Raw genomic sequence first — 14,016 nt, 5'->3', positions numbered from 1 at the left:
CCGCGTGAGTTCCAAGCTGGTCGCAAAAAAATGTTGTTTACAAAGATAGTATACTTGCCAAGTACGCAAATATTGGCGTACTTGCCAAGGACACGAGTCGGGAGAATCCGCCTTAACAGTGACAATATAATGGCGCATTCTCATGACTCGTGAACTTGACAAACATTTGTAATTGGTATATAGGATATTCATGGTGCCTCGGGCATCTATACAGAATTTCTAAATTATTTATTATAGGAACTATACTCCGCATTCACGCCAGATCCTGTATGCCAATAAAAAATACTTGTGTACTCGTGTACTTGGCAAGTACGCCTATCTTTGTAAACCAGATTTTTGCGCAACAAGCTTGGCACTCACGCGGCGCGACGAGTGATAAATAATAGCACAAGTGAACCGCTCACAGGACATGGCAAGTATATCCCAATAACCAATGTTTAGTTATAACCAACTGGAGGACAATTTGTAAATGCGGATTCTCACAACTCGTGTACTTGGCAAGTACGCCAATATTTGTGTACTTGGCAAGTATACTATCTTTATAAATACATTTTTTACAACAAGCCTCTACGAGTGACAGATATTTGTACATCCCCTTACATGACATGGCAACTATACGCCAATAACCAATGGTGTAAGTACACGAGTCGTCAGAGTGACAGTCATGACTCGTGTACTTGTATAAACATTGTTATTGGCATATACTTGCCATGCCGTGTGCGCGGTTCACTTGCGTAATCACTTGTCACTCGTCACGAGCTTGTTGCAAAAAAGGTTGCTTACAAAGATAGCATACTTGCCAAGTACGCAAATATTGGTATACTTGCCAAATACACGAGAATCCGCCTTAAGAAAGAGATAGAATAAGGAGTAAGGCGAAATATAGTTTCGTCGGTGTCGACCGTTGTCCTGCGCAACGATGCCAAATCTAAAAAATCCCCACACATTAAAAAAAAATAAAACAGAAGAAAACTTACTGTGTTTGGAACTTGGCGACCTATAAGAGAAGACACCTCTGTCCAGCTCGGCATAATCCTTTAGATCACATTTTATGTGGAAGGATTTACTTGGTAATAAAATATCTGTTCAAAGTGCATAAATTGAAAATATATTTACAATCTTCACAAAGTTACAACAACATACAGTTTGTACTAAAACTATAAAAACAATAACAGGCAAGATACAAACAGCCTAATAGCACTTTGTTTTGTGAATACAGCTTCGCATTATTTTATACGTTTCCAGTTCTAATTCTAATATAGACAATAATTATATAAAACAGGCTTATCAGCGACACTGCATTCAATAAACTAATTTAATGAAAAATTGATGATTTTTTACTATCGAATCGCAAGTAAGCGACAAAATAAAAAAATACAATTATTTTACCTTCCACGATCTGTTCAATCAATCTTGAGAGCACAAACTGTTTGCCCCTCCAACTATTTGCTATCTAAAAGACCCTAAATTACTTGTTTTAATATGTGTTTAATTAGTGCAAATAATTTTTAGACAATCCAAAATAAAATATTTTATTTACAGGCCTACAGGACTACATCAATGTAGGTATCACAAATTCAATTGCTTTCATTGGAATTATCGTTAAGAATCACAATAATAATTAAATAAGCAAACTAAAAGTAGTAACAAATAAAATGCGAAAATTTTAAATAAAAATCATCATGGTAATATGAGAATTTACATTTGAAATAATAATGAGCCAATAATTATGTATATATACAATATTATGTCAAGTAGTAATTAATATAAAAATTGTTGGGTAACAAACACTAAACTGTATCTAAAATTTTATTAAAATTTCTTATTTTAAGTTAATTTAATATTATGCCTAGCAATGAAGATTTTTTCTAAATTTCAAAAACACTCATAGCTCGCCAGACGTGAATTTATTTCAACTAATAGTTTATTCAGAGTTCGCGTAAAGATACATCATAAGTTTTTCTTGTCACCCAACTTAAACCTAATGTATCACATTCTTTAGAATACCGTACGGCCACCCAACTATCCGCATTTCACGCATTCAACTCTTCCCTATTGCACATTCTTTCACAAATATTTGAAAAATCAGTCTGTCGAGTTTGATGTTTTCCGTTGATTTGGATGCACTTTCCGCGAACAGATTAGTCAAATCGGTGATGTATTTTGGTCCCTAGATCATATAAACTGCCATGGATACGTTTATAGCCGTCTAACTATGTTGTCAACATATAACAGAGACCATCTTATAACTATTTATTTGCAATAAATGTAATACTTCAATTCAAAATACTGTCAGTTTTGTTTGACGCTTTACTTGACACATTTGAATTTTTGAGGATTTAATTTTTAAATAAATCTTCTCTGAGTATACTTTATGTTATTTCTTATTTACTTTGTTATTAGCAAATATATTATAAAGCTATATGCTAGTACCGAATTTAAACAATGAATGGAAAGTGCCAAAGGAACGAAATAGGAATATCAATCTTGCACAAGTCTATCCTGGTTGGATCAACAGGATTTTCGTGCACACGTGCCAATTAAAACGATCTGATTTGTCTACTTCATCGCTGAAAACGCTGTCACCTGCCCGCGCACTATTTTGAACCCAAAATGTTAATAACATATAATATATTATTTTTGTATTGGTATGGCATTATTTCAACCTGTTTAGATATTCGTGAAATATAGATATATCTATCCGTTTCTTGTTTTTGTTTAAATATGTCTGAGATTAAATTTAAATTTATAAGTAAAAGCGCGAACAGTCAGACCCTAAATTGATTTACGTGGTAGACAGAAACTCAGAAAACTACTTCGATTGGTTAGTATAAAATAAATCAACTAATCGCAAAGCACTTTTCACGCTTGCGTAGTGCAAAGCTGTTGAACTAAAAGGACCCACTTATGTGGATTTTGTATAGCTCCATCTCAAAAATTTGGCTTCAATTTCTGTTCCTTACTAGCAATATAGTCTTATAATATCACAGACCATACAGATTATAAACTTTGTTTTTTCTTTATAGTTTTTCGTGGTTCCAATTTTCGGAATCGGGCACTAGTTAGATTACTAGTTTGCGCACATAGCACGCCCACTTATGGCCTTTAAAATTGTGCACAGCGCCTGACCAGCACAGTTATTAGAGAGATATCGGAAAACCGAAAAGCGTCATGCAGTATTTACGCGTACCTTATCATGGTTACGATATGCGCTAGTCAATTTTTAACGCAACACCCGCTAATAACGTTACCGCCTGACGTAATTTGCGGATCAATTACACCAAGCGCTATTTCTAAATAACGTTTAAAAATTGCTTAAATGGGCATGTGCGGGTACATTTAACAACCGGGGCCGGCCGGCGAGCGGCGAGATCTTTTATTTTAGGTTATATTTGAATTGTTTTGGATTATTACTTTAGTTTTATTAGGTAATTTGATATTTAAGTAGCTGGGATTAGCTTTAATTAAATAAATATGGCCCAAAATATGGATTCCACCTCTTCCAATATTAAAGAACCTATAGAGAGGCTTAGGTTTACAGCAGATGATGACTTAGCCCTTCTAAGAGAATTTGTTGCTTGTTGCCCTAAACCCACTGGCAGACGTTGAACAATGAAGCACTGGAAATAAGCACTTTAGCCCTTTAGTTTTAAAATACCTAGTAAACAAAACAATTTCAAAGTTTTAAATTCAAAGTTAGTTTAAGTTTAAATAGCGGACGCGAACAGAATAGGTATATATATAACTAGGATTCTTTCCGATCCGATAACTATAAATGAAGAGAGTTAATACCACCTCACGTAAAGGAAATAACACCTGGCCTTATTAACGTCCATGCACGCTATTCGGTTTAGCCATATATCTCTGTTACGCTGTTTATTGTTATTTTACGCGAGTTTATTTTTGCGCACAGGAAATTTTACTCGTTACGTCGTCATAAAAAAACAATTTTCGTACCACGAATTAGGGATAAGATTTTTATCTGTATACATATAGTATACCTAATCTGTGATAAATATATTTGGTTATTACATTTATCGCACGTATTTCATATTTAAATGTGCACAATCAGTATGCTCTACAAAATGATTGTCCAATTTTATGTTGACATCACAGTTATTTTAGAAATCTTATGGCGTAGCAGTATCCACGTGTTGTACATGATCTAAGATTTTGGTCTTGTACTAACCTGCGAGCAAGAAATTGTGATCCTTAAAGGCACGAACGTTAGACATTGAGATTCTAGATGCATTTTGAAGACGTTCGACTCGGGAAGCTCTGGAGGCCTGGATCCCATCAGGTGCTGCCTCAGAGCCACCACCATGTTCTCGGGTCCTATGAGGCTGATCTCGAACAAGAATCGCTCCCTACGCGTCGAACTGAGATCTGGAGAACTGGGTCCGGATACCTTTCTCCTTATTATTTTCCGCGTTGGGATTGTTTTCGTCTTGGTTCTTGTTATCCGTAAGGTCACTTTGTCCGGGTCCTTCGTGCCTCCCACTGTGTGTCTCCGTTTGATCGAACAGGTCAGGCATTCCGTTCTTCCTCTTGTTCTTCGTCGATTCCTTCAGTCTGCGTCCGGAAGACAACAGTTCTCGCCGTTTGTTGATGTTGCTCTCGGTCTTTTTTCGTTTTTTGTTAGACTGTCCGGAACGTTTTAACTTATCTCCGGTCTTGTTCAAACTTTCGCTTCTCTTAACTTTGATGGTCGATACTGTCGTCTTGTCGGGTTTGTTTAACGACTCCGACCTCTTCAACTTCTGACCGGTGTTAACGTATTGGCTATTACAGTTACAGAGATGTAAATTCTCGTTATCAGGTACATCGTCGGAAGCACGCGTATCCACTTCCTTCTCCTCTTTCATTCTTAAACTCTTTTAAGAATAGAATCTGCCAGCTTTCGTCAACGGTTTCACTGTTTTGGATGCCGCGTATTGATTTTTGTGTAAGCTTAGATTCTTATATAAGTCGCCGGGTTGCGGAACGTTCTCCCCTTACCCTTGCTGGAACTATTTAGCAGGATGTTTTTCGGGCGATTCGTCTACGAATGGTAGGTCGGTCCCTTGAAGTGGGTTCGACTCGGACGTTTTGTCTTCTTTAAGTTTTGATCTATTAGTTTGATGATGCTGGATAAGTCTGAAAAGAAAACAAACGCTAAATATAGCCTTTAATTTTAACGGATTTTAATAAAATATGTAAGTATTGTTTATACTTTTATGTCAATTTCTAAAATCTTCTTTGGAATATCGGAGCTAAAAACAAAACGCTTAAAAATAAAAAGGAAATCAGTCTAATACAAGAAACTATTAAGACAGGAATCTAAGAAGAAAAAATTATCAGTGGCTTTTTTATACAAATTTACTTAAGTAAAAAAATCGAAATTTTAAGGAAAACCGGATGGGTCTCCAAAAGTGGCTCCACCCGTATAACTTTTATTTTTTCGACATTATATGACATAAATTAGGATTGATTGACGTATTCAATTGTTTTCGGTCACTTCCTGTTTCACCGGAAATGACTACAACTTTTGATTTTTAAATGGAACCCTCGGTATTTTTTTACTTTATTCGATAGAAAATGACATTCTGAATAGAATGACATATCATATGTCAACTGACATTCTAGCTTAATAAAAAATAGTATTTTAAAATTCAATCTAGAGTGCGATGGTTATGTTAAAAACACTAATTCTTAATCAAGGAGCCTTGGAAAAATAGATTTGATCGTCTAATGTTTTTAGTGTCTTGTCATGGCCAGTTAGAAAATGCTTAAATCGTATTTTTAATCATATCTCAATTTTTTCAAATGGAACGAGGGTGGCTTATTAGCATATTTGGAAAAAAGCATATTTTTATAAAATTTATTCTTGAATTAAAATGACAAACAACTGTCATTGTCATGTATTCTATTGTTAAACATATTCTAAATTGTTAGATCTTAAAATGACAAAGTGTCTTTTTGGTTAGGTAAATTAGAGTACCTGCATCCAACAACTATTCATATAAAACAAATACTTTGATTTTTAAGTATTATGTTTCAGTGGTGATATTCTAGAAGATTTCAAAAATAAACTATGTAGTGTAGAAGTAATTTGATTAGTAGAGAAAACTGATCTTGATGTAAGTAAAGGGTATATTGTCGATTGATCTATGGTATATTATCGCTTGGAAAATAAAAATAAAATTGTGGTATTAATAAACTGTACACAATAGAAAAGTAATTTGATACAACAGAGTCGTGTGAAAAGGTTTCTGAATAAGCCGTGAACACTGTTACTATCCATCAAAAGCACGAATTTTTGGTACAGAAAACCCAGATTCTTTTCTTTTATTACTAAATACTGTATAATCGAATAAAAACGACTTTTACAGAAGGCGAAAAAGATATCATCTTATATGTTCAACGAGCTAACCTAAAAATTTATTCCGACAGCTGTCACGAACCAGTGAGAGAGCCTAAACATACTGCTGATAATCTGATTGGTGTCTGTCAATCGTTAAGGCTTTTCACAGTAACAGCTTCTAAAGTACACGTTTTTTTTCTGTATAATAGCCAAGGTTTAAGAATAACTCACGATCAGCTATCACTATAAGAAAAATTCTGCAATTGATCAAATGTTATTTAAACGCCTACAGTAACATCATCTATACTCGATCACACAGTAGTTAGTCAATTTCAATAAGAATCTGGTTTTCTATATATATCTAGGAGTAGTACAATATGCTTCTAACACACAGATGTTAGCCAGTAATAAAGCGCACAAACGTTGAGCGTGTTTTGTTAAAGATCTATGCGCAGCTGTCTACACTCTGAGCGGATTACAGACGATTGTACAAATGACGAGTTCTAGGAGGTCTTTGGGGTGCAGCTGTGGGAGGTCTAACTGACCGCCAGCCGACGACTGGCGTCAGTGAAGGGTTAGAGCCTGTCATTTAATAATTAAAGAATCAGTAATTTAATAGACTGAGCAGCTACTCTCAACACAATCTCAAATTTCTAGCTTAATAAAAGGCGTATAATTTTACTGAACATAATAAAGATAATATTGAATCAAATCTTAACCCCTTATTCTCAAGTGACCATTGTAGGTATTTCTTTTATATATTTGCTATAATGTGCTGAGATAAGACTATGTTTAGATAATTCCAGATACAAGGGAAATAAAAAAATTCGAAAGTACATATTTAGTAAGACATAATATTTGAAATTATAATTTTTAACAAAATATTAGCTGCTTCCCATTTAACTGACCCAATGTTTAACTGATACAGTTTAGTTGTGTTAAGTATAATTTTTACAGTAAAACTAAGGTCGAGATCTGTTAAAAAGTGCTAAAAATAAATTGTTTACTTAAAAATTAAACATTATTTATTATTTAAGATATAACCTGTATAAAATATCATGAAAATTATATTTTCTTTCTTCCTTTAAGATCTTTGAGTAATATCACTGATTGAAAGAATTGGGAAGATACGCAACCTAATGGACGAATTCGTGACAAGATTGTGTGATTTGATTTCCCCATTCGTCTCAAGTGATGTATGGTAGAGACACCAATTGTTCTGCGGTCAACGCATAAAACACTTATTTTCTCTAATACGTCCAACGAAGGCATATCGAAGGCAGTGTGGATTTGAAAGCGACAGTGTTGCCATATTAAAATGTGTAATATCTGTAATACGTTTGGCGAAAATATCTTTGGATGAAAAATCCGCGTTTACAACAAAAATAAAAATTCTTTTATAGACACTGAGTATGTCGTATAATCGAAAAAAATCGTTTAGGTGGCTTGGAAATGACGATTATTGACATTTACCATAATATTTTACATATGAAATAAGAGCGATTTTCATTTCCAAGCCAACTCTGATGCCGTTCTTTGTTTAATCATATAATATTATATTAAATTGTTTAATGATAGAAAATCGGTATTATTAACGTACTGTACCCAAAATCCGTAAACATACGGATTAATCAGTAGTTCTGGCAACACTGTCTCCGGCAACCACTCACTCTGTCGACTGAAAGCAGAACTACGGTACAGTATTCTTTATCCCCTGCGCTGTAAACGACTATCAGCACGCAGCGGCGCAGTGCTAAAGTAAGTCTCGGAATTCTCGGACAGGCTGACGGCAACGCCAGCTACATCTCGGACATGTTTTTGTGCCACGAAATCGCCCATAAAGTTGCGCATCTTCTTATTTCTTCAATCAACGGCAATATTTAAAAAAAACATATTTTGAAATTATAACTTACCTTCATCACCTTGAAGTTTATTTAAGGAATCTAATGATCCTTTTCTTTGACTATCATTCTAAAAAAAACAAAAAACGAAGTTAAAAAACAAGTAAAAAATTAAATAAATTGATTTTTTATTTACCTCACTTTCATACTTGACTTTCTTCATTCCTCCGTTAGAATTTAGATCCAACGTGCTACAATTTATGTTCTCCGCAGAACTACCCCTTCTCATTGGATACCGGCTTATTTTTCCATCTACTCCGTCACCATACAAGACTCGTTTTTCCCACTGGGATCCACGGAATAACTGTCATTCTGGGATCTACTGTTCGGATTATGCGAATATCGAGACACATCGCCCTAAACTATTACTGTTGTATTGCACGAATATTTTTCGAGTCCATTGAGTTTAGGCTGTTGCGGTTGGTAGGAGGAAGCGAAGGCCTAGTAAATACATTGGTAGCACTGTGAGTCTTGGTTAGTAGAAAATCTTGGGGTTTTCCCGATAGACGTCCTGCGTTCACGTTGCTCACAGAGGAACTCAAATGACCTGTTTTGGGATCTGTAAAAGTAAGGTATTATATGATTACTAATCTAAACACAACAATATCACGTTATTTAGAACTTTAAAAAAAATAATTCATATAAACAGAAAATAAATTAAATTTCTATAAGTATATTATGTTTAAAAGTACTTCTTTTTATAGATATTTTGTATAACAAAATATTATTAAATAACAACAGGAGATATTCAGATGCAAGAGATATAATATAATCAAATTAAAATCCACTTTACTGTGATAAAAATCTTAGCAAAATACTTATATCAAGTTCATTGCTATTATATTTTTAACTAAAGTGTCAAGACACATACACACGCCTACTGCCTGAATTCAATAAAATATGTAGGTACTAACAAAATAAAAAATTCAACGTTTTAAAATATTGAAAAATATATGAGTTGTTAAAAAATTATTTTTATAGACAGACATAATTTGGTAGCATTTTTTAAGCAGGAACTTTCAAAAATATGACCATTTTATACTGATCTAGATTATGATGACACCGTATTATCACTTACCTATATTTGGTACAGATATCTCCGTTTTCCTGGGCCGTTGAAGCATCGCTTCCGTTTCCTGCTTGAAACTCTCCACTCTCCTATAGAAATCATCCTTATCCTGTTGGTAATTGAACCAAGGATTCTTCTCTACAGGCGGTTTGCTCCGATCTTTCTTTTCTATATCCATAACAGTCGTAGGTATAGTGTTCGGTTTTACAGTCATTCCGTGTCCAGTGTTCTAAAAATTATTTGACAAATCAGATTTTTTTTTTCAAAATTAATATTCTATACAAACCTCTTTTGATTCTGCAGCCAGTGAAAATTGCACAAATGCCTTTGGACTAGTGGGCGTCGTAGGTTCCTCCTGGTTAGGTTCATTTGGATGAGTCCTAGATGGTTTTCGCATAACTTTTCTTTGAGCAGCTGAAAACAATGAGGAAAGCAGTGCTCCATTCTTTTCCTTCTGATCCTTTAAAGCTGTAACATCAAATATATAGTTTAATAAAAAGATCGTCTTAAATGTTTATCTCTATTTAGGTACCTTCGTATTTGCTAATGTTATTTAGCAATGCCTGGCTATTAGTTTCAAACTCTTCACAATGATCGGGTAGTGCTAAAGGTACAATTGGAGCTTCGTTTTCTCCTTCACTTTCTGGGAAGAACCAATCCGCCTGTAATACAAATAATTGAAATAAATATTCACTCCATCTTATCCGATAATCTAAAAAGTAAACTAAAAGCTATCAACTCAGTAACAATCAATTTGAATTTGGTCAAAGAATGCCTAGAGAAGCTATTAAAACTAAAAGAGTTTCGGGCTTCATCGTCTTTATTTTTCATCAAATCTTCTCAATCATTCAAAAATCATTCTCAATCAGATTCACGACTGAGAAAGAGAGAAACTTCTGTCTACCATTTCTGGATGTTCTTGTCAGTAGAAGCGATGGATCCATTAGCACTGCTGTATATAGAAAACCCCTGAGGAGGATTCTCTCTCTCTCTTGGTGGTACTTAGTCTACCAAATTCAAAGTAACGCCTACAGAAGCTGCTCAAATTTGGCTAAGAAAATAAAGTCCCCCTACTCTTAGTGCCCGCTAACCAAGGCAAACACTCCACTAACTGAACAAGAACCGTTCTGCTTTCCAAGCGGAAACCAACTTAAAGTGGAACTGAAGAACCTGGAAAACTCCATCCATAACCCGGAATGGGAATTCCCCAACGGTCTAAGACACTCGAAAAAGTTCCTCAGGACTTACGACCGCTAAAAATCAAAGATTTTTCTTGATTTAAGTAAAATCAATCTTCTGATTGCCACGGGATTTCTAACAGGACACTGTCTCTTCAACGAACACCTCAGTAGTTTGAAGCTGAGAAACAACGGGGAATGTAGAATCTGCTGGAGCTGGCCTCTGTGGAGCCGTCTAAGATACTGGCTTTTGTCAAAGCCCTGAGACTTGAATGAATGAAATGAAGGGGGGAATGGGAAAGAAAGGGGAAAAAGGAAAACTCTCCTAAACATTCTACATTATACAATATTATACTTACATTAGTAATCAAGCTTTCTACTATCTGACACTGACTATTCATGTTCGTAACCATACTTTCCATGGTTTCATCTTCCGGCCTAACAATAGTCGGTCCAAATACAATAGCCAAGTTCTTGGCTTCCATTTTATTGACTTGCGAATTGTCCGACACTCTTTTCAGATGCCGAATCACGTGTCTCAACGTGTGGTAGTTATGTTTCGGAAGATTACGCACTAGTTTCCTTAGTTCTTCCAATCTCACTTTAGGATCTTTTATTTTATCGGCCTTGATGAAATGAGGGTATAGAGCGGACGTTACTAAACTATCCGGCATCTTTCTTAAATAGGCTTTCAATAAACTACTGACTACGTGTAAATCTTTCCATCGGGGGTCCTCCAAAGGAACATCAATAAAATTGCGATTTATTTCGTCGCTTAAGGCTGTAATGGAAGCGTTGTTTCCAGGAACTCTGTATATTCCGATTGTTTGCAAGCTTTCGCGTCTATGATATCAGTGCATACCTCAATGAACTTTGGTAAATAGGTATTGTTATTTGAGAATATGCAATCCTGAATTGGTATACCAAACGTAGAGCTGAAAGAATAAAAATTAAGTATACTGTTAATAAAAACCTCAGAATTCCTTACCCTTCTACAGCTGTCGGAGAACTAGGAGAATTGGCCCATGATTAAATTTCTTAAGCTGTTTAGCGACTCTACCTCTCCAAGTTTTACTCTTAGGACTAGTAGCACCAGCAATGTCAGTATGGTGAGAGGAAGGCTTTCTGGTTTTGCTGACCTAATAGGAAATACATTTTAGTTAACCGAGTAATTAAAATTATGTATATGACGAAATCTACAAATCTACACTATAGATACTTACTGGTGATTGGCCAGTCGGTGATCTATTTCTACCAGCATTAATAGATTTGCCATTCTTCGTGGCTGGCTGTGGAGATAAATGACTGCCTTGCACTTGAAACGTCGTCGAAGCTGGAACCTGTTGAGGTACAGCCTGCTGACGACTAATACTGGGATCCTAAAAAAAATCATAAAGTATATTTTGTCTGGCTTTCCTTAAACATAACAATATGCTCCTAAATTTATTTGGAAGCTAGCTGATTCAAAATACTATGTATGTTTATTTCAATTTGATCAAATGTAACAAAAAATCCACAAAATCGTCAAGTACAGTCAATCTGGCATCAAAAAAGATCTAGAACGATACTAAAAAAAGGTTTCACCCGGAAAAAAAGCAAAAAACTGTGTATGAGAGACTTTGGCGCCCTCTAATTTTGTCCCCGTACGTTTTAGAGGTTTATTACTTAGAAATTAAAATGTAGAGAATTTAATTCTTTTCAGTTCTTGTTCCATAATTTTTTTTTGTAGGACATACGGTTCCGCCAGAAAATCGAATCGAAAATATTTTTGAGTTTCTCAAAAACGGTGGGGTGGGGGGATACGAATTTTCGAATTTAAGCTTTTCCATTGGACCACTTATGACTGGCAAAGTATGAGTGTGGGGGTAATTTGGTGGGAGTTAAAGTGCCAGATTGACTGTACTAATAATCTATTTACATTAGCTAATATTTATTTCCTTTTCACGTATTAATTGAAAGTCACACTTCCTCAGAGCCATTATTTCATACATTTTCAAAAGACAAATCTCGTTATATAGCTAAAAATAATACCATACGATCGAAAAAAAACCGCTGACGACTGAGGACGCGGTTTTTTTTCGATCATACGGTATTTATTTATCTTCTTAAAGACACACAGACATACCCAAATACGAAAAATATCAAAATTATCGATATACATTTCCATATCGTCAATTTGCATATCGGTTTTTTGCACTGATAAATATCACACACTTACATATGTATATGTCATAGGAAACTGATTTTGTACACTACCGAATTGCAACTAAAATTAAAATCTCAGATATATCAGTTAACAATACAGTATAAACTGATAAAAATTACGAAATAATATTCATTTGTTCAGCACTTTGAATTACTCTAAAGGTACTTATATTTTTGATATTAATTTGTCAAATTTTAACCGTGAGAAGATAAGTGAGATAACGCACTTGATAATCTACGGCTATCCAAACAATTAAAAAATAAAACAATTAAATATTCTCGGAAATAATAATTTATAAGGCGGATCATGAGTTATTATTATTTAATTAATATATTTCTTCATCTATACAGGGTGTAAATGAGTTAAAGAAGGTTCAATCAAATATTACATACCAACTCTGCTTCGGTGCTGACTGCTGCTTGTTCTTGCAGGGTCTTCACCCAATCAGCAAAGTCTTCACTTCCTTCCGCTTGGATGAGAAACTCTGATCTACAGGGTTTCACTGCCGATACTCGCAAGACATTTTTTCTTTTGGTGTAGTCGCCAGCAACGCGTACGGCACTGCTGCGCATGTCCACCCCGCTAGCCAATGATTGGTCCAGAGATACATCTGAAGTACCCAATGGGCTCTGCAATAAAAGCAAAAAAATGTTACATATTATAAAAGAAGTGGATAAATTATTTCAAACTATATTAATATATGCCTTTAAGAAACTTAGAGGACTACCATTTGTAGCATTACTATTAATTAATTTAATTAATAACTGGGTTAATGATTCTAATTATTTTTTTATAGAGTTGTAATTATTTAATTTAAAATGTTGCCATTGAAGCATGTAACTGTGTCTTTGGTATTTATTTTCAATTCTACTCAGCGTTCTTTAGTATTTTTTTCACGTATTTTGAAAAATCAGACCACTCGGTTACTAAAACCAAGTTAACATCGTCAGAAGAATATTATAAATTATTTTGAGTACAATTATCTGTTGAAAATACAATCTTGGTTATAAAAAAGTGTACGTTTAATTAATTATTTATTTTGTAGAACAGTAGAAATCAAGATAACCTTTTTATTATTAAAACCAAAGTATAACTGATATATACAGTGGTGGCCAAAAGTAGGGAAATTTTTTACTTTTTAAAATATCACAGAAAATATTGCTATGCTTAAACTCTCAGGAATATAAATGAACAGCTTATCAGCAAATAAAAGTATTCCAAAAATTACACAGCGAAAAAAATATATTTAGCAGTTTTTGTTGGAGAACAATAGATTTCTTGTGGCCAAAAGTATGGAAACCATAAATAAATACATTAAA

General features: G+C 34.5%; 1 protein-coding gene across 1 annotated transcript; it reads right to left on the bottom strand.

Annotated features, from left to right (window-relative positions):
- Window positions 1-4,165: 4,165 nt before the first annotated feature.
- On the bottom strand, window positions 4,166-13,326 carry LOC115885841 (rho GTPase-activating protein 21-like; the record flags this gene model as incomplete). Its single annotated transcript, XM_030904864.1, is given in 15 exon segments — window positions 4,166-4,522; window positions 4,524-4,874; window positions 6,822-6,925; window positions 8,257-8,314; window positions 8,381-8,543; window positions 8,614-8,803; window positions 9,323-9,542; window positions 9,600-9,781; window positions 9,846-9,975; window positions 10,851-11,326; window positions 11,329-11,426; window positions 11,480-11,520; window positions 11,523-11,630; window positions 11,715-11,870; window positions 13,090-13,326. Coding segments are annotated over 15 exon segments (2,871 nt in total), but the record flags the coding sequence as incomplete, so codon positions are not given.
- Between the last annotated feature and the right edge of the window lie 690 nt (window positions 13,327-14,016).

This window comes from Sitophilus oryzae, unplaced genomic scaffold, assembly GCF_002938485.1.
Source record: "Sitophilus oryzae breed Bouriz unplaced genomic scaffold, Soryzae_2.0 scaffold_428_pilon_pilon, whole genome shotgun sequence".
Classification (NCBI taxonomy): domain Eukaryota; kingdom Metazoa; phylum Arthropoda; class Insecta; order Coleoptera; family Curculionidae; genus Sitophilus; species Sitophilus oryzae.
The sequence above is the reverse complement of the archived record's forward strand: the minus strand, read 5'-3'. Positions and strand labels throughout refer to the sequence as shown.